At 37.9% G+C, this 21404-nt stretch overlaps 1 protein-coding gene across 7 annotated transcripts in view; it reads left to right on the plus strand.

The window, feature by feature from the left end:
* The window catches only part of Kat2b (lysine acetyltransferase 2B), a 104016-nt gene that overhangs the window by 66119 nt on the left and 16493 nt on the right, over positions 1-21404 (plus strand). For all 7 annotated transcript variants that reach the window (XM_071619445.1, XM_071619465.1, XM_071619476.1 and 4 more), the window contains exons 6-11: positions 717-908; positions 4006-4112; positions 9184-9309; positions 11873-12009; positions 14723-14931; positions 15927-16053. In XM_071619445.1, the coding sequence (XP_071475546.1) occupies positions 717-908; positions 4006-4112; positions 9184-9309; positions 11873-12009; positions 14723-14931; positions 15927-16053 (898 nt within the window). The remainder of the gene's footprint in view (positions 1-716; positions 909-4005; positions 4113-9183; positions 9310-11872; positions 12010-14722; positions 14932-15926; positions 16054-21404) is intronic.

Here is a 21404-nt window from a genome sequence, read left to right on the forward strand (position 1 = left end):
TTCTTTAGCATAATACTCATAAATGACTTTTATTATACTGCATTAGAACTGTTTATACTCTTTATTTTCATAGCTTCTAAGCCACTGACTTTTCATACATGCTATCTTAATAAAATGACATCTTCCCACTGTAGCTTTGGTAATATCTGAGTTCTGCTTGGACATTTTAAAGAAATCTTAAACTTCACTCAGGACTAGTCTGCTGGATTCTGATTCTTTCATCAATGGGACTTTTTCAGCTCCTCTTTTTACCTGTTTCTTTTATTTAAACTATTGTTAATTTATGTACCAGAAACTTGAATTACACAATGCGTCTTACACATGTTATTTCATTTAATATTCAAAGAACTGAATGAATTTGCTATAATTGTTGTCCCTATTTTATAGGTAAGGAAGTATAGACTGAATAACATAAAACTTCCAAAGTTACAAAAAGCCAGTTATGTGGCAAAGCAAGGATTTGATTCCAGGGCTGTTTGACTCTATGACTTAGTGTAATGATATAGCAGAATAGGACGATTCTAACAGAACTGGACCCACACAGTGGTTTAAGGGAAATCTATTCTAATTCTCAAGTTCTACTGGCTGGTCATCATGTTCTTGCTTATCATTGCAGGCTTAGTTTCTTGGTGGGGTGGGGTGGGTAATTGTATTGAGAGTCACCATAATTGGATATTTTGCATGGGACACTAAGGGTGCTTGTCTCCTCGTTGCAGGTGGCTGTGTTACTGCAATGTGCCACAGTTCTGTGACAGTCTACCTCGGTATGAAACCACCCAGGTGTTCGGGAGAACATTGCTTCGCTCAGTCTTCACTGTCATGAGGCGACAGCTCCTGGAACAAGCAAGACAGGAAAAAGACAAACTGCCTCTTGAGAAACGAACTCTAATCCTCACCCATTTCCCAAAGTAAGGGAGAACTCTTGCTCTTGCAGAACTTCAGGTTGCTAATACATGTCGAAGCCTGCATAGATAACAAAATCTGGAATGATAAACAAGCATCCTTGGGAAGAAAGTCCCTCAATTTCTTTTGTCCATCTTCTTGGGTGTGTTCCAGTTTTTATTAGCTTGTTAACTGCAACCATTGTCCCTTACAAGTTCCATTCACCTTCCACCATCTGGACCATTGTCTCTGGGTCTCCTATAGTGGGCCAGCACTTTGTTGAAACTAAAGGATGGTGGGGGAGGATCCATATCCACAGGTTCCATCCACTCAGGTGGTATAAAAGAACTCAAGTGGCTGTTTTTTTCATTCCTATTCTCCACCCCCCTCTAAGTACTGGTGAATTACCTGCCTCTATCTCTGTTCTACATGCTTTGGAAACTAGACTGTAAGAACAGAACTGGGTGTAGTGGCACATGCCTGTAATCCCAGTTGCTTGAGAGGCAGAGGCTGGAGGATCAGAAGTTCTAGGCTAGCCTGGACAATTTAGTGAAGCCCTGTCTTTCTTAAAAACAAAAAGGAGGGCTGGCCAGGAGTAGAGGCTTCCTTTAGCATGAACTTTGTATCTCTGCACTCAATTTCTTATAGAATATACATATTCTTGTGCCTCTTACTCTACCAGAGCTCTGAGACATTATCTTTTAAGATCTTTAAATGAAAGGAATGTGTCAAACCAGTAGAACATTGAAAGGCTGCACTGTTGGCCTTGGAAATGCATTTTCAATGCTAAGAAGCAAAAATTTAAGCCAAAGAGTTTGGCTGCTAGTGAGAGGGACAGAAGGCACAATTGATAACTTGTGGAGCAGAGATAGTAAGACATGAATGAAACAGTTCACTTTGCGGTTGTCATTCTGCCTGATCCGTACTTGTTGGAGGAGGGAGAGGGTGTAATTTCAAAAGGCTCTCTAGGTATGATATAGCCTTTTTCCTCACCCTATTGAGAACTGTCGATTTAGAGAATAGAGTGTGAGAGGAGGTATTATCTTTTTTTTTTTTTTCTTTATAGGTATTATCTTTTTTGACCAGAGGTAATTGAATTGAAATCTGTTTTATTTGAGAAATTAGATTTTGATTACTAAGATATTATTATTGGAGTATCCAATTTTGTGTCTCAGGAAACATGGTTTTAATTGTTAAGTCTGGTCCAAATACCAATGATAAAAATGCTTCTCTGATAGAAACTGAAAATTCCTTGGCAGTTTAATCCAAATCCTAAAACTTTCATGGAGGATGTCTTGGATAATGCTGACAGACTTTTCTTTCAGCTGAACAACAGATATTTTCACATATTTCCTAGCATCCTGATTGTCAGATTGATTTATCCCCAGGAAACCAGCATATGAGACAAGGCACTTAAACTGCAATTTAAATGTTACCTCTCAAATGAGTTAAAATTTTTGGGTATGCTTATGTCTTTCAGTGGCTGCATATTAACTGGTCTAAGCTTTTTTTCCTTAGATATTGAAGCAGTTCATACTTATTTCTCTATTATATTTGCCACAAAAGTGACAGCTTATATTTTATGATGATAGTTGCCATTCTGTCTCTAAGCCAAGGAACAAGGGACAAAGAGGGACCACCCTCCCCCAACACACACACACACCTGTTATGCTGCTCAAAGATAAATTTTAATTACTTTGCATAGTGACATTTTTTTCCCCCACAGCAAATTCATTTTCTTTTTGCAGATATTTGCTAATTATAGTGTGTTTTGTTCTATCAGCCCTCAGTTCTGGCACGCTTATTCTGTTGAGTTAAAAAATCAACGCTGCTTTCTTCTCTGTTACTAATAGTAGGGTAACACTACCACCCACTTCTGCTTTTAAATCCCCTTTCACTGAATATGACAACATTCTAGGCTGTTGGGGATTCAACCTACAGTTTTGAAAGCAGAATCAACACATTTTGAGGTCTGAGGCGCTATTTGAGTCTTGGGATATCTCAGAGTGAGAGCTGGGATCAGCTTGCCAGCATCCATTGAGGACTCTGGCTCTCAGATACATGGTCAGGGCTTTTATATCCTTATCTTTTCTGTCCTCATATGCTGTTTTTTTGTGCTGCTTGGCTTTAACTTGTGCCTTTCTTCCCCTTATTTTCTATTATTTGCCAGTTTTCTTTAAAACCTTAATATCTGTATTTCATTCTAAAAGTAATAAATGTACATGTTGCAGAAAAGTTCATGGTTTAGAGAAGTAAAAAGAAGAAAAAGATCACCCATGGCCTTACTACGGTGAACTAACTACTTTTAGTGTTTTTAGGTATTTCTATTTAAAAAAAAAAAAGTTATTTTTATTCTCCATATGTTAGAAAACTCCAGGAGATTATTGTGGGCTTCCAAAACCTGAGATGCTTTTGGTTATAAGATGATGGGAAGTTAGCATAGTAATTAATCACTGGTTCCAATCCTGGCCTTGCCATTTTGCAGTTATGGGAACTTGGACCAGTTATTTAATCTCACAGTGCATTAGTTATTGCATCTGTAAAATGGGTTTAGTAAGTGATTCTATCTCATGGTATCAATATGAAGATCAAGTGAATTAGTAAGCATCACCCACTGATAATACTACCTATCACACAGTGAGAACTCATGTAACCATGTGGTAAATAAAATATATAATACTGTAAGTCTCATGAGGATTCAGTAAGAAGTTCCTGGAGCAATTCAGGCACGAGGCAAGCATTCAATCAACATCAGCAATTTTTGTGGTGGTAATGACAGTGACAATGACAGCTACATGGAGAGCTGAAATTGTGTGCTGAGTCTCACTGGGGAAGATTAATGCATTTCCATGGTGTAATGTTCTGGGTATTTTATGTTGCATGCAGCTGTATAAGGTCAACAGAGAATAGTTTGTAGAAATGCATTTCTGTGTTTAAATATGTTAGGGCTGCCCAAATAAGTCATCATTTCAGTCTTGATTCCCTAGTGTATTACGAGTTGAAGGTGAGACTCAGAGGTTTAGGGTGATTGCCATAGATGATTAGGGCTTTTGTTCCTCTAATAACATGTTATTTTTTTTTTCACTCTTTTTATCTTACTATTATTTTTACTCTTGTGTTTAGGTTTTTGTCCATGTTAGAGGAAGAAGTTTATAGTCAAAACTCTCCTATCTGGGATCAGGATTTTCTTTCAGCCTCTTCCAGAACCAGCCAGCTAGGAATCCAAACAGGTAAATTTCTTTAACATTAATTAGCCATCAGGAAGGCCAACTTGAAGTGTTCCTTGTAGCTCATTCTGCATGTCATCAGGAAATTAAAGATTAGAGCCAGCAAAAAAGCAAGCACTTTGGTGAATCTTGCATCTGTATCCTATTAATGAGGAGAAAGTGGGTACACACCAGAGCCTTGTAACTGTATCTGTGTCAGTGAGGAGTGCAGGTGCACACCGAGTAGTTAGAACAACAGTAACTGCAGGAAGCCTTAGCTTGCACATTGCAATTTTATGGGAGGTGTAACATACCCGTTGTTCAGCTCTGTAGTCAGCTGCTAGCTTTATTCACAGATACTTATAATCTCAGTCAATGGCTAAATATGCCCAGGAATCAAGTCTCAGTCTGGCTTCTTCCTCTGTGGTGTCGTTTTATACATCCATTTACTACCCAGGATAATGGTGGGTTAGTGAGTGGAAGAGAGTGATAATCTGTTTCAGGATGTGAAATACTTTTCAGTAGGGCAGGGCATCTCTTTCATTTCCTTAGGTCAGCTGGTGGCATCAGTTGGCATTTTGTGAGGAAGGGAGAGAGATGTGTTTTCTAGTCACAGTGATCCTAGGAAAAGGATCTGAATTCCAGCTTTTGACACTTGGAAGACAGAAGTTTGGCAAAAAAAAAAAAAAAAAAAAAAAAGTGCTGAAGCAACAATTTATGCCTGGCGGTGGGGAAAGACAGAATGTTGAATTTTCTCCGTCCAAAGTTTTTCATAGAGTTCTAGCTCATGTTCGTATGGGGGCTTGTGAGTGTTGCCCTCAGCAAAGGTTATTTTATTTTTGCTTTAAAAAAATTCAAGTAGAGCCAGGCACGGTGGCACATGCTTGTAATTCCAGTGGCTCCAGAGGCTGAGGCAGGAGGATCATGAGTTCAAAGCCAGCCTCAGCAAAAGTGAGGTGCTAAAGCAACTCAGTGAGACCCTGTTTCTAAATAAAATACAAAAAAAAAAAAGGGGGGGGGGGCTGGGGATGTGGCTCAGTGGTTGAGTGCTTCTGAGTTCAACCTCTGGTACTCCCCCTTTCTCCCCCAAAATCAAGAGGCTGGGTGTGGTGGCACATGCCAATTCCAGCTACTTGGGAGGTTGAGGCAGTAGGATCCCAAGTTGGAGGCCAACCTAGGCAACTTAGCAAGATTCTGTCTCAACATAAAAAATAAAATGACAGGGGAATGTAACTCAGTGGTAAAGCACCCCTAGGTTCAATCCCTAGTATCCCCCCTCCAAAATTTTGAGATATAATTTACATACAGTAATGTTCACCCTTTTTAGTGTCCTGTGAGTTTTGACAAACACATTTAGTTGATTAACCATCATTATCATCAAAAGATTGAAGTATCACATCACTCCAGACAGATGCGCTTGAGTACCTTCATAGTCCATTCATTGTTATACTCCAGCCCTGGCAACCACTACTCTGTTTTTTTGTTCCTATAGTTTTGCCTTTTATAGTGTGTCATCTGGAAGGAATCATATAGTATATGCTTTTTTGAGTTTGATGACTTCCAAATAGCAAAATGCATTGGAGGAGTCATTTATGATCTTTTAAAAATCTAGAACCCAATCATGAATGCAAATATAAATTTAAATGTAAATTAAAAAAAAAATTTTTTTGTGGGGATACTGGAGATTGAATCCAGGGGTGCTCTACCACTGAGCTACATCCCCAGTTCTTTTTATTTTATTTTATTTTTAAAATTTTGAGATAGGGTCTTGCTAAGTTGTTGAGGCTAGCTGATCAAAAACTTTTTTAAAAAAAACTCTCGCTACCAAAAACATGTCAAAAACACCTTTGTGACCTTTTAGTTTCACCTTAGGTCATAATTTCATGTTTGGTTGAAAACCTACAGTGCTACAAGGCCTACCCATTCATATTATACACTCTCTGTAGACTTGAGCTGTCAGTCTGGACACAGTGTTTACTGGACACATTCTCTGTAATTACTGGCCATTGTTCTCTGAACTTGTGCTATTTTATTTTATCTTTTTTTCTCCCCCTTCTCTACTTTCTCCTTCTACTCCTTCCTCCTCCTCCTCACACTTTAGCCACCTCCTCCTCCTGCCTCAGCCTCCTGAGTTGCTGGGATTGTAGGCATGTGGTATGGCACCCAGCTCATTTTATCTTTGTCCTGATCCTACTTAGTTTCCAAATGTCATCTCTCCCACAAACTCTTTCCTAATTCCTCCCATGCACCCTTGCCAGGACTATATCTCCTTTCTTCCAGGCTTTCTTAGAAACCTGACTGTATCCTATTCTTGATTCTCAAACGTGTCTGCACGATGAAACCACCCATGGAGATTTGAAATGTTCTAGATTGTGAGTGCCACGCCAAGAGAGTGGGATGTTATTGGCCTGGGGTGCGTGACCTACACGTTGGGACTTTTAAAAGCTCCTAGGTGAAATTCTAATGTGTAGTATTTGAGAATGACTGTGTCTTATAGTACTCACCCCATGGTATCCTTGCCCTGTTTTTTTTTTCCTATGTATTTTTTTTTCTCTTCTATGAATGCAGTTCTTTGATGATCAGAGACCCAGTTTTTCAGTAATAATAATACAATAATAATACTTTTATTAATTGCTTGCCTGTGAAGCTTGAGGCCTGCTTTATGTCTTCAAGCCTTTTCAGAGACCCTGGGAACCTGGAATGATCATCTCTTTTGCGTGGTTGAGGACATGGAAGTTCAGGGTTGAGCAACAAGTTGCCCCAAATCACAGCTTATAAGGCATGGAGCTGGGTTTCATACCTGGGGCTAATTTCTAACTCCTACACCACCTCAGGAGCCGGAGCTCTACCTGCCCATTGCATTCTCTTGGCGTGCACTGCAGCTGTGCCCTTCAGGCTTACAGAAGGAATGAGTGAAGAGCATCATTTCCTCCTTCAGGCAGGGGGACACCAAAGTTATTCAGCTGGATCAACTTAGCTTTCTTTGGGAGGGACTCTGGGGAGGATTTTTCCATTTGTGAAAGACCTTTGACCCTTGTCTTTCCCACATCCTCCCAATCTGCTCAAGTTCTGACCACATGTAATCTGTCATAGAACAGGATGAAGAAAGCCGAGGTTCTTTGACTCAGTGAGAATTTTGTGTTTAATTCTGTGGCTAAGGTCATCCCCAGTTGAGTGGGATTATACACTTTTTAGTATACAATCGCTTTAGTATTACATGAAGTTGTCAGCAGCATACTGCTGTAATTGCAGTGTGTTCTTTTTAGGGGAAAGATGAGTATAATCATTTACCTAATTGGCATGTCTATGCACGGATGCAACTGTAATAAATGACATTTGTAATGATGGCTCTGAAGTTTTGCAAGACTCTTAGATGTCCTTTGAATCATTAGAGCTTCCTCTTGGTATAGAGTCACTGCAGGGTACTTTGAAATTCAGATGGCCTGTATGCTGGAAGAAGAAATATAACAGCCTATATATTAGTTAGCTCTTTGTTGTGTGAGAAAATACCTGAGAAAAACAACTTGAAGGAGGAAAGATGTATGTTGGCTCAGTGTTTCAGAGGTTTGAGTCCATGGTCAGTTGGCTTCATTGCTTTGGGTCCGAGTCAGGCAGAACATCAGGGTGAAAGGGCATGGTGAGGAAAACTGCTCATTTCACGGCAGCTAGGAAGGAGAAGGGAGAGACAGAGGGAGGCCAGGAGAAGACATAACTTTCAAGGACATGCCCCCAGTGACCCACCTCCTCCAACCAGGTTCTACTTGCAAGTTCTACCACCTCCCAATGGCTCATTCAGTTATGCATCATTGAGGCTCAAGCCTTTACCACATAAACCTCTGGGGAATATTTCTGACCTAAACTGTTACAGTTTGGTATTTTATTGTATTCTGATTTTTTTTTGGGGGGGGGGGAGATGGGGTCTATTTGTGTTGGCCAGTCTGACCTCAAATCCTTAGGCTCAAGCCATCTTCCTACCTCAGCCTTCCCAATAGCTGGGACTTCAAGTGTATACCACTACCCCTGGTTTTATTTTGATTTGTTGTATATCAATTACTATTCAGTTAGAAGTACGGGGGGTTAGGCTCACTATTGCTTGGTTTCCTTATTCCATCACTTTCTTGATTGATGAGAATGTTGTTCTCTGCACAAAGAGCTTTGACTGCATTAAAAGTTGGGTGAACTTTCTTTCTGGGTATCTGATCTGCCATCCTATGACCAGTGTCACTGAGAATGTCTATACCCCTCATTATTTTTCACCTTTTCAGCTATGGATAAGCAGCACAGCTAGCAAAGGAGCATCCTCTTTGTACAATAGCAAAACAAACATACACCAACAGCAAAACTTGCTTAGAAATACTTTCAGATTTACAGAAGAGTTACAAGAATAGGATAAAGATGGTCTAGATTCACCAGTTATGAACATTTTTCTATATTTTCTTTATTGTCATCTAATCTGTAGACTCTCTTCAGTTTTGTCTCTTGTCTTAACAATGTAGTCTATAGCAGCTTTCTCATCACCTCAGGAAACTTATGATTGCCAACTTGTACCATGGTTGCTTGCATTGGGTTTGATCGCTTGGTGAAGTTGGTGTCCGCTGGCTTTCTCCATCATAGCATCACCAACTTTTCCTTTTGTAATTGAAAAATACTTTTGTGAGGAGGTACTCTAGACTTATGCAAATATTCTGTCTTCATCAAAATTATACTCATAAAGTTTAGTCTACATACATGATCTTTCCTGAATGAGTTATTGTATGATGGCTGCCAAATGGTGATTTTTTAAAAAAATTTTAAACTACCTTCCATCAGTCTTTCCTTATTTATTTGTTGGCATTTGTATGGAAGAACTTTGCTTCCTCATCATTCATTCATTCATTCATTCATTCATGTGTTTCAATATGGATTCAGAAACTTATTTTATTCAATGAGTTATACTAATACTGTCTTTATTATCTTGATGTCCATGTTTTTTATTTTAAAAATGACTTTTCTTGTGAGGTATTTGGTAAAAATAGAATGGTATTTTATTGTCTTGGTTTCTTGTTGCCTGAAAAGAAGAGTCATTTAATACCTTCTTTTTCTTTTGTTGGGGCAGTTATCAATCCACCTCCTGTGGCTGGGACAGTTTCATACAATTCAAACTCATCTTCTCTTGAGCAGCCAAATGGAGGGAGCACCAGTCCTGCTTGCAAAGCCTCTTCTGGGCTTGAGGCAAACCCAGGTAAGCTCTTCAGAGGAGATGAGAGGGCTGTGACTTGCCCTAGGAGCTCCAATGTCTGCAGAGCACCAAAAGTAAAAAAAAAAAAAAAAAAAAAAAAAAAAAAACAATTACAAATTGTGCATGACCAGATTTTAATGTCTGGAAATCACTTTGGTTTAGGATTTGGACTGTGTTTGTAAGTTATTGCTATGTACTAAACTAATCCAGAATACAGTCTTAAGATCTGTAATGACTAATTAGCATAGCTCACTCATTTGCTGTATTGTCTGGTAGTTGGCAGAGCTTAGCTAGTCTCAGGATCTTGGTGAGGTGGACTTAAAAGTCTATGCTTTGACTGGGGCCTGTGTTCTGGGCTTTACTTGGCTATAGCAATTACATGAGAGAAACTCTGTTCTGTATATCTCTCATCATCCTTCTGGGACCTTGGGCTGTGCAGAAATGTCCTTTTTGTGACAGTGGCAGAAGCACCAGAGAGCAAGCAAACATATGCAGTGTCTTGAAGCCTTGACTTGGAACTGTTACTCCATCACTTCTGCCTCATTTTGTCATTGAAAGCAAGTCACACATTTGAATTCAGAGTCAAAGGGGTAGAGAAAGGGAGAAATGTTGCCTATTCTTTTTGTTGGAAAAGCTGCAGTCACATGGCAGAGCATGTGGATGATAGCAGGGGAAAGAATTTGGTCATTAAAATAATCTGCCACATGGGCACAAGCATCTTTTAATCCTAGAAATATTTTACAATCATAGAATTTTTATTTTTATTTTATTTTATTTTTTTGTGGCACTATAGGGTTGAACCTCAGGCTTCTAGTGCTTTCCTAGCATGCTATATCCATGAGCTATATCCCCAGCCACATAGAATGTTTTAAGGGTTCCTTTCTGTCCACAGATTGGACTTAAAATTGTCTATTCAAACAAATTATGGATAGGATTAAGCTTTGAAATAAAAGAAGTGCTAGGAAAAGGGAGAGAAGAGGATCTTATATGAAGTATATTTAGCCATGTGTGTTGTTCTCTCTATCAAAGAGTTGGAATGCAATTGAAATGCTTTCTTATAATAATACTGTTAGTCTTTCAGGTTTCAGCCATGACAGGTGTAAACCTCATCTACAAAAACATATAGTTTGCAACATTTCCCTTTGTCACTCATAGAATTTGAAGATTTATTGGTCAGATATCTGAAAATATTCTTATCTCTAAAAACAACAACGTAAGAGTTATATACAGCTATTTAGTAAGTAATATATAATATGGAAGCATCTTCTGTAGACCAGGAACTTGGTATCACTCTGCTCCTTTTTAACTAAAGAGAGTAAAAATACTATGTGGCAGTGTGTTTGATGGGGTTCACATCTGAGGAATAAATTAGATTCAAACATGTAAAAGTTGAAAAAAATTAATTTTAAAAATGAATACATTTTATGAAAGTAAAAACCTGGAAAAACAAAACTTGACCACTTGTAAGGGGAAAAAGCGATTATGCAGTCTCCTGGAAAGTGGGAAAATATTCTCTCTGCTTTTGCATGGCCTTCCCAGCATGTGACATGTTAATTGCACCTACTTTATAGGCCAGGGCACTTTGTGAGGTTTTAAGGCCCCCTCCTCCCACCAATAAAAAGCCAGGTGTATGTCACACATTTGTAATCCCAGCAATTTGGGATGCTGAGGTAGGAGGATCACAAGTTCGAGGCTAGCCTGGGTAACTTAGTGAGACCTTGTCTCTAGAAAAATAAAATAAAATAAAATAATAAAAAGCTCAGTGGTATTCCCCACCCCCACCCCTGGTCCAAAGTGCAGAAATGGGAAAAAGTTAATTATAAAGTCAGTCATTTTATAATGAAAAAAATAAATTATTTGTCTAGAAGAAAACAATTCATATACCATTGTGTATACATATACATACTCGTAGGCTTGAATATGTGTATTTCTCCTTGAGCTACAAGAAGAAATAATAGTTTAAAGTTTCAATACACAACCCTGAGTAATTCATCAATCAAGCAAGCAAATGTATCAATAAAGATGTAGAAGCCTTAAAAACATGATCAATATGCTTAAACTAATGGATGTTTAGAAATCATTACTCCTCAGAATTGGAAAATTCATATTCTTTCCATAAAGACGCTGCACATTTATTTTCAAAAAGTAATAAAACCATTTTAGGCCATAAAACAGCTGTCAAACTTTTTTTTTTTTTTTTTTTTTTTTGTATTTTGGTGTCATATGGACCCTATCCTCTTACTACAAAGAGACTATATTAGAATTACTAACCAATAATAACTAGAACATCCCTTTATATTTTGCAAATGAAGAAACATTTGCTTTAATAACTCATAGATCAAGTTAAAAATTATCATAGCAAATAGGAAATATTCCAGATGGATCCGGGTTGGAAGTCATTGTGACCTGCTCCCTTTTTTTTCTACTCCTTTTGTCACCTTTTCTCCTGGTGAAGTGAGAGTCAACCTCCACACCCATCAACATTATTAGAACATTAGTTGGATAGTTGGCATATATTTTCTGTTTAAAACCATCCATTGTTTGTCTTTTATTGTGATTATCATAGGAGAAAAGAGGAAAATGAATGACTCTCACGTTCTGGAGGAGGCCAAGAGACCCCGAGTTATGGGGGATATTCCTATGGAATTGATCAATGAGGTCATGTCTACCATCACAGACCCTGCAGCGATGCTTGGACCAGAGGTCAGCAGGGTAAACTGGGTAGCCAGCTGACAGACCCCCTATGGTCTCCTGGCCACTCCAGCTCTCAGAAATGGGGGTGGCAATGCTTAGAGTTCACATGCCACCCTAATCTGCATTCGAGCTGGTGGTCACGGTGGGGAGGGTAGCAATTGCTGATCAAAAGGTGACCAATTCTCCTTGATGAATATCACATCCCAGGGCCACATACCAGTAATTTCACATAGTTGAGAAAGTTTTGTCTTGAAGAATTTCAAACCCTCATAAATGTTGCAAAAATCCTGCAATAAAAATCCATAGCCCTTGGTCTAGATTCAGCAGTGTGTTAACATTACACCGCATCTGACTTTCCTGTCTCTCCCTTTCTCTCTTCTGTGAATCATTTAGAACCACTTCAGACTTAAAAAACAATGTTGTAATACTTAACCCCTAACCTTTTTTGCTGGTATTTCATGAGAATAAGACTAACACAGGGCTGGTAAACTACAACTTATGAGCCAGGTGTGGCCCACTTATTTTTTAGAAATATCTATGGCTGTTTGGCCATACAACAACAGATTTGAATAATTAAAAAAGGGGATATGTGGCTCACAAAACATAAAATATTTATATCTAGTCCTTTACTGAGACGTTTGTTGACCCCTGGCCTAGGGTACAACCCATACCCCAGTTCTCCATCCATCTAAATTTCATCCTTCTATTGTTGAGGGATCAGTTAGGGATTATGCATTGCATCTAGTTGTTATTACTTCATTCTTTAGTCTCCTTTAATCTAAAACAATTCTTCAGCTTTTTGTCTTTTGCAATGTTGACATTGTTGATTAGTCTTGGTCAATTGCTTTGCACAATGTCCTTCTCTTTGGGTTTGTCTGATTGTTAACCAGTGGTTTGATTGATTCAAGCAAAGCATTTTTGGTAAAAGAAAGTACTGCTGTCTTTTCATTGCTTTGTACCCAGGGGTGGGGTGACTTAAGAGATTTTTTTTATTGCTTCCAAGAAATGAAAAGATGGCTTGGACATCATTTTATAAACAATTTTATGGCTTTTTAGTGTGGCTCTGGTAAATTCAAGTATTAATTTTTACTTTGCTGTATTCCTTGGGTATTTGCTTTATGGTATTGAGGCTAATTCGAAAAACTGGAATATCAGAGTAAAAAGATCTCATCATAAAATTACTCCTTCCATTTTCTTCTAGAGATTCAGTCTGTGGAGACTTAAAAAACTCTAGTGCCTTTTCTATACTTGTATTTTAGAGTATTAGTAACTTCACAGATTAGCTTAGTTTTTTTTTTTTTTTTCCCCAGCTATGAAGTGGGGATTCAACCATTTCAGAATTTATTGTGTGGATTTAGTATTATACCAGAGCTGGCTTGTACTGGCATGAACAAGAGAATTGTTAAATTTTCAGGAGTTTTGTTAAGCTGGTTATTAAACATCTTAGTAGCTTGAAATTGGCTCTGGTAGCACCTGGTTACCTGGACAGCCAGCTGTAGGCTAATGAAATGAGCAAGTAATGCCAGTTAGGACTTTTCTTCCCTTCATGAAGAGCTGTTTGTTGAGCACTTGCCTGCATACCACCTGGTGAGTTATGTAAGGTGGGAACATACAGTGCAGGCAAAGGTTGTACTGCCAGCTGTGGTTAGTGTGGTTCAACACATATTCCTCTGGGAAGAAAACTGTCCTCCAAAAAGAGATGCAAGAATATAAGTATGACTGCTGCTTTTGGGCCTTTCTGAGAATTTTGAGATATGTCATTTCAAGAGTCTTTAAAACTCAGCTGAATGAGATTCTTTAGGGGTTGGCAAACTATAGTTCAGAGGCCAAATCTAATCTTTTTTTTTAAAGTAAAAATTTATTGGTACACTACTACACCTGTTCTTATATTCTATAACTGGCTTTTTTTTTGGGGGGGGGGGGGCGGGTGTCCTGGGGGACTGTACCTGCTTTTGCAGTTTAGTAGCAGTTGAGTAGTAAAGACAGAAGAGACCCTATGATTCAAAGTGTCTAAAATATTTTCTATCTGACCCTTTATAGAAAAGTTTGCTGATACCTAATTTTATATCAAATACCACCCTTATATATAGGTAATACTCAGCTTTCTTACAATACAATCTTTACCAAACTTTTCTGTCCTCCTAACTCGTGGTGTGTATGTGTATGTGCATGTGTATGCATGTTTTCTCATCTGTGCATGTGTTTAGGACCCTGAAAAATCACAAATATGTATCTTAACAGAACAAAGAAGAGAAGAACTTTTTTTTTTTTGGTATAGTACTAGGGATTGAAACCAGGGCCTTGCCTATGCTAGGCAAGCACTTTTTATAGTTTATACTTTTTTTTATAATCTTTTTGAGAGAGAGAGAGAGAGAAAAAATATATATATTTTTTGTAGATGGACACAACACAATGCCTTTATTTTTATGTGGTGCTGAGAATTGAACCCGGGTACCGCCTGTGCTAGGCGAGTGCTCTACTTCTGAGCCACAATCCCAGCCCAAGCACTTTTTAATCTCTGACTCAGTGTCTAACTCCTTTTTGTTTTAAGTTGCCCCATCTGGCCTCAAACTTGGGATCCTCCTGCCTCAACCTCCTAAGTAGCTGGGATTACGGGTGTGTGCTCCATTACACCCAGCTTAGAAGACAAGTTTTGATATGTTCCAGCTTCACTATCTTATGACAATAACTCTTTTTTTTCCCCCTGCCTCTTGCATCTCAGACCAATTTTTTGTCAGCACATTCGGCTAGGGACGAGGCAGCAAGGCTGGAAGAACGGAGAGGTGTAATCGAGTTTCATGTGATCGGCAATTCCCTGAACCAGAAACCAAACAAGAAGATCCTGATGTGGCTGGTTGGCCTACAGAATGTGTTCTCCCATCAGCTGCCCCGAATGCCAAAAGAATACATCACACGGCTTGTCTTTGACCCGTAAGCTGAGCTTTGCTCTTTCTTTTTCTTTAATTCCTTTTAAAGTGAAAGAGCAGTTCCTCTTAGATAGTGAAAGTCAGCCCTTACCACCCACTGAATCCTCTTGCCTCCTGTCACACTGTGGGTATAGGCTACATCAAGTTAATCTTCACATCAAAAAGCACTATGATTAATTTTTCAACAATGTATAAATGTTAATAATAATGGAGCTTTATATTTCAAATTGCTGGTGACTATCCTGTGCTTCATTCATTTTAGCAGTGAGAGAATATACACAATAAGAGGTGGCCTTTCTTTTTTCATCATCAAAGCATTTTGGTTTTGTTGATTTAAGTGGGTTCCATTGTTGCCAAGGTCAGTGAACACTGGGAAAATTATTGGTATATAAGACAGATTAACTTTGAAAATCCATTGCTTTAACACACACACACACACACACACACACTCACACACTTCTCTAATTGGATGTGTTCTAGTACATACAGCCCAACAGCCCATATGAACTATAATATATGCATGTGACAGTTCAGAGTGATGCTTTATAGAGAAGGTCTGATAAATTCTGTATATAGAGTTTCACCAATTGGACGTGTGGATTTTGTGTTTTTTTTTTTCCATAATGTTTTTGAGTAAGAACAAACCCTTCAGAAATACATGCCATGTTTGGGCATGACATGAGCATTCCCTGACCCCCCACTGTGGGTCCCCTGGGAATTGGGTGCATCAGTTTCAGAGCACCTTCACACATTCTCTGTTTTCCATTTGTAGACTTCACACATTTCTTAGGTGAGTTGCCTCTGGTACTGAGGGGAGCTCTGATGAAGTCTCGTGCTCTGAAAAGTCTAGGTGGAAGGATGGTCTAGTGAAGATAGTAGCTAGATGAAGGAAGTTCCCATAGAAAGGCGAACCCCCTTCTTGGTTATTAAAGAATGCCTCAAAAAGTATATTCATATTACCAAGACAGGTAAAACTTTGACATAATCTTATTCTTTCAGGAAACACAAAACCCTTGCTTTAATTAAAGATGGCCGTGTTATTGGTGGTATCTGTTTCCGTATGTTCCCATCCCAAGGATTCACAGAGATTGTTTTCTGTGCTGTAACCTCAAATGAGCAAGTCAAGGTAAGGGAAACCCAAGGTCTTAGAAAAAAAGCAGAATGTGGGGCTTCTCACTAAAGCTGTGGAGCTTGGGAGGAGCTTTCTGTGCCATGGCCAGAGAAGGTTCAAAATGAAGTTCAGGACTTTTTGTGAAGAGTCCATTCACTGTGAGTGTATGTGTATGGGTATATGTGTGAGGAGAGCAAACTGTTCCATTTACCAACAAGTAGGGTTGTTCAAGGCCTTGTTGGACCTTGGGCCAAAGCACACTGCACAACCCAGTATTCAACTTAAGTGTAGCCTATAGCAAATGAAGAGAGAGGTGTTTGAAAGCAAATTTCAATGTTTATTATTAACTGACATACCACACGCACATGCCTGTGTGTACGTGCATACACACACCTGTCAGTGCTAAAACACCAGAAAGGATGTGGTTTATCTGGATTAGGAAAACGATTTAAGCGGCTTATGCCTGAGAAAAATTCGTATGCCCTTTCCCCTAAAGGGGACAAGGACTAAAGAGATTCTAATACAGGAAGTTATGAAAAACTTGAGTACAGTATTCCTATTCATGTAGGTTTTGGAATGTTTTTGTTTTTGTTTCCCCCTAATTGTTTTGAGCATAGATTATCTCTTCCCTGGGAACTCTGGCCGTGTTTTATTGGTATTATGGTTGGTCTGGTCAGAATGAACTAGATTCCCTTTGGGCAGGCACAAAGAGCTCTCCTCTAGACCCTGTCATGTGCTGCTCTGCTGTTCTTAGGAAAAAGGAAATCAGAAAGTGTATCCTTAGAAGATTATTCATTTGGTATTTAGGAAACCCTAAAGAATATCATGGAAAACTATGGTGGTAGTGGAGAGATAAACAGCTCATATTTAGATAATTGCCAAGAAAACTTATTAGAAAGTCTCCAGTGATATTATCCAACAGAAGCATAACGCAATCTGCAGATAGAAGCTATATATGTGTTTTAAGATAGTCTAGTGACTACATTTATAAAAAAGCAAGCGGAAACAGGTGAGATTAATTTTTAAAACATTTTATTTTGCTTAGTATTGAATATCATGAATAATTGTTGAGACTATTTATATTATTTGACTTATATTAAGTCCTTGAAATCCAGTGTATGCTTTACTCTCCTCTCAGCTTGACCTAGTCACATATCAGGTGCTCAGGAGGCACATGTGGGGAGCGGTTCACAGATTACATATGCAGATCTAGGGACATCCATTTCCAAAAACCAAAAATAAATCACTAGAAGGAATCATTCTTTGGTTGAGGGTTACAGTCACTTGTTGGTGCTTTTGCTTTTATTAACAGGTTTACTCTCTAGTTACAGTGCAATTATAGTTGCTGTGATGTATCTAATCTCATGAAGCTCAAGTGGAGCCTTTTGTCTTTGACTCCTAGCACTAAGCATCAAAGGGCAAATGCGATTTGACTGTCTTAACATTCATCATTCTGACTGGGGAAGGTGAAGTCCTAAATGTGCTGGAAATTGTTCTCTGGTGATTTTTCAAGGAATTCTGACAGCACATCTTTAGATGGCATTACTGCTATCTTTATCATTTTTACCCTTTGAGAAAATGAGAAATGTCCAAATATCCATATATTTCCAAATGTCTAGAGTTTAGGACCTAGAGTTTACTTAAAGAAAAATTTGACTTCCATAGAGATAAGACCTAAAAAATATGCTTTTGGTTTTCCATTTCAGAAAGGTTGCATAATTTTTGTCTTTAAAGATAGCTATTTCTTGTTTGAAAAGGTCGATTAAGGTTGACTTGGACACACTTTTAGGAAGATACCAGAGGAAAACTGAAGGTATTTAATATGAATTGGATGCTTTGTCATATTACTTCCCAGAAGGACAATTTGTTTTTTTCCCTCTAAACCATGTAATTTTCTAAAGACTTAAAGGAAAGTAGCAAAACATCACAAACTCAATAGAAAGAACTAGAGGGGGAAAAAAAAAACAACAAACACTTGAATGTCTTGGAAGTGCAGTTTTAGAAAATGATTAGTTTTTCGAAACTGAATGGAATAGAGGAATAAAATTTCCTTCAATATATATGAAAAAAAATTAGGGACTTGCTTTTTAGTAGGAATAGGAATGGGAGAAGCAGTTCTTCCATTTGTTTTCTGGTCTTTTCACTCTCCTGTGTCATTAGTTATGGGTTATTGAACAACTCCTGACACAGGTAATATTCTTTTTTTTTTTTTTTTTAAATTATTTTTAGTTGATGATGGACCTATTTATTTATTTATATGTGGTGCTGAGAATTGAACCCAGTGCCTCACAAATGCTAGGCAAGTGCTCTACCACTGAGCCACAACTCCAGCTCATAGGTAGTATTCTTAAGACTTCATGGGTCCCAGTGGCAGCAGCCTATATCTGTGAAAACAGCAAATGCATAAATACAGGTATTTTTTTTTTTCTTCTTGATACTGGAGATTACATGCAGGGATTCCTAGGCACTGACTGCTTCCAGCTAGCTCTTTTTTATTTTTTACTTTGAGAAAGGGTCTCACTAAGTTACATAGGGACTTGCTAAGTTGACTAGGGCCTTGCTAAGTTGCTGAGACGGACCTCAAACTTGGGATCTTCCCAAGTGGCTGAGATTACAGGTATATGCCATCATGCCTGGTTGTATAAATAGAGGTTTTAAATGTTTATTCACCATATTAAAGATCTTGGCTAAATGATCTTGGCTAAATGTTACTTTAAAAGTCTTCTTCAGTCATTTTGGAGAATCAGGCTTATATACCAAATCCTATGAATATGTTAAATAAGATTTGTATGTGATTTTATCATGCCCAAAGCACACACAAAGGTAACATTTGAGAATTTATTTGAAACTCCTCACCTGGCTTAGAATGCCTTGTCATGTAAAAACTATTTGACTTTCTTATATGTAACTCAGAAATTATATTACTTCTACAGTTGTTTACCACAATAAACATTTAAATAAGCTTTGAAGTTACCAAGTGGATTTGGAAAGGAATCCTTTTGGTGACAGTTTAAAATACAGGAATAAAAACAAGGAAATAGTTTTGGGGTTAATATCTAAACATTTGCTTATAATAGCTTTGTTTTCAGTGTTATCTCTAACAGAGATGATGTTTACCTGTGAGTCATAATACTAGATGCAGAGGAGGTTCATGTTGAAAAACACAGTCCCTCATCACAAGCAACTTGGAATGGGGAAAATTTCTTTGTAGAGGTGACAAACTAGTTGACTCTGATGACAGATATCTTATGCAGGTTGTGAGAAGCTACCAAAGAACCATCCTTAGTAAAATTAATTGAATTTGGGGGTAAAGAGGAGAAAATTTAGTTTTACTAACTCTTCTTTTGTACCAGGGCTACTTTACTGAGTTGCTGAGGTTGACTTTGAATTCACAATCCTCCTGCCTCAGCTCCTAAACCACTGGGATTACAGGCATGTGCCACCTCACCCAGCTTTTATTAACTCTTTACAAGGTGGTACATATAACAAAATCATAGCTCTCTTGCATCAACTACGTTTATAGTGACAGGAGCTTCATTAGAGGAATAGTTTTTTAATGAATTTCAAGACACCACTTTACCTATACACGTGTTTCCCAGTGACTAAACAACCTTTCCCCTTTTCTCCAGTTTTTATCTTTAAAAATAATTTTTAGCTAGGTACAGTGGCACTTGCCTGTGATCTCAGTTGACACTGGAAGCTGAGGCAGGAGGATTGCAAGTTCGAGACCAGCTTAGCAACTTAGCAAGACTCTTAGGAACTTAGTGAAACCCTGTCTCAAAATAAAAATGAAAGGACTGGGGATATTCTCAGTGGTAAAGCACTGAAAAAATATGAAGATAATTTTTGTTACATTTTCATATAAAGCAAAAGTCCTACCACCAACTCACTACTGTGAACTTCATATTTGTCCTTCCAGGTACTTGTCTTTTGATTTACATACATTGGAATGCCCCTGGACATATCAGATGACAGTGTGTTTTGTTGTTTACATAAATGATATTTATACTGCATAGATTCTTTTTTAAAAAAATATTTATTTATTTTTTTAGTTTAGGTGGGCACGTTATTATTATTATTATTATTTTTTTAATGTGGTGCTGAGGATTGAACCCAGTGGCCTCATGCATGCTAGGTGAGCACTCTACCACTGAGCCACAATCCCAGCCCTGCATAGATTCTTGTACTTCAAAATAATCTTAACGTTATGTTGTAGAGATCTTTCAACTTCATTGTATACGTTTGGTTATATAAATTTATACTTAAATTAATTAAGTTAATTTTATAATTTCGTTCCTCAGTTACTCAAGTACACAGTAACACCTGTGCTACCATATTGGATAGCATAAACAACATTTCCTGAAAAAAAAAAATATATATATATATATATTTTGCCATACTGGGAATTGAACTCAGGACATCACACATGTTAGGCAAGCACTTTATTACTGAGCCACATCCCTAGCTCATAAAGAACATTTCCATCATTGCAGAAATTTCTTTTCTTTTTTCTATATATTTTTTTTTCATTTCAGAAGTTTCTACTAGTGATGATATAGAGCTGTTTTATTCTTTCTATAATATTTTATAAGGCAGATGCATCATAATTTAAGTAATAGAAGTTGAATTGCTGTATGAATGAATATGTCCAATCTAATTTCTAGATTGCTCTTTCAATGGGCCTCTGAATTTACATTTTTACCAGTGTTGTTGGAGAATATCATTTCTCCTTATCCTTACTGACAATTATTGTTGAAATATTTCATTTTATGGTGGAGTGTTCTGATTTCTATGCTGTTGGACATATTTGTTTCTTTATTGATAATATTTGTTATTTGTGCCTATGACAATGTTTCATTTAGACTGCCCCCCCTTGGTATTGATCCTATAGAAGATAATAATATATTCTTGTTAAGACTTAATAACATTTATATGTCATTTATGGTATCTTAAATTGCTTATGGTATCTTAACGAAGTTTAAAGATACAAAGAAGTAGTCTACTTAATATCAGTCTTTGTACTTATGCATTTTATATTTTCTTGAAGAAGCCTTTTTATACCTTTATGTTATATAATTTCTTTTTATACACACACACACACACACACACACACACACACATTTTTCTTGCAGTAACAAGGGATTGAACCCAGGGCTTTGGTAGGCAGATGGCCTGCCACTGAGCTACACGCCCCCCCAGCATGTTTTTTTTATGTGCTGGGAATTGAACCCAGGATCTTGCTTGTGCTGGACAAACACTCTACCATCCAGACCTTTTTATTTTATTTTGAGATAAGGTCTCACTATATGGTCCAGCTGCCCTTGATCTCTTGAAACTAATAGCCTCAGTCTCCTAAGTAGCTAGGA

The sequence above is a fragment of the Marmota flaviventris genome, chromosome 1 (genome assembly GCF_047511675.1).
Source record: "Marmota flaviventris isolate mMarFla1 chromosome 1, mMarFla1.hap1, whole genome shotgun sequence".
Taxonomy (NCBI): Eukaryota; Metazoa; Chordata; class Mammalia; order Rodentia; family Sciuridae; genus Marmota; species Marmota flaviventris.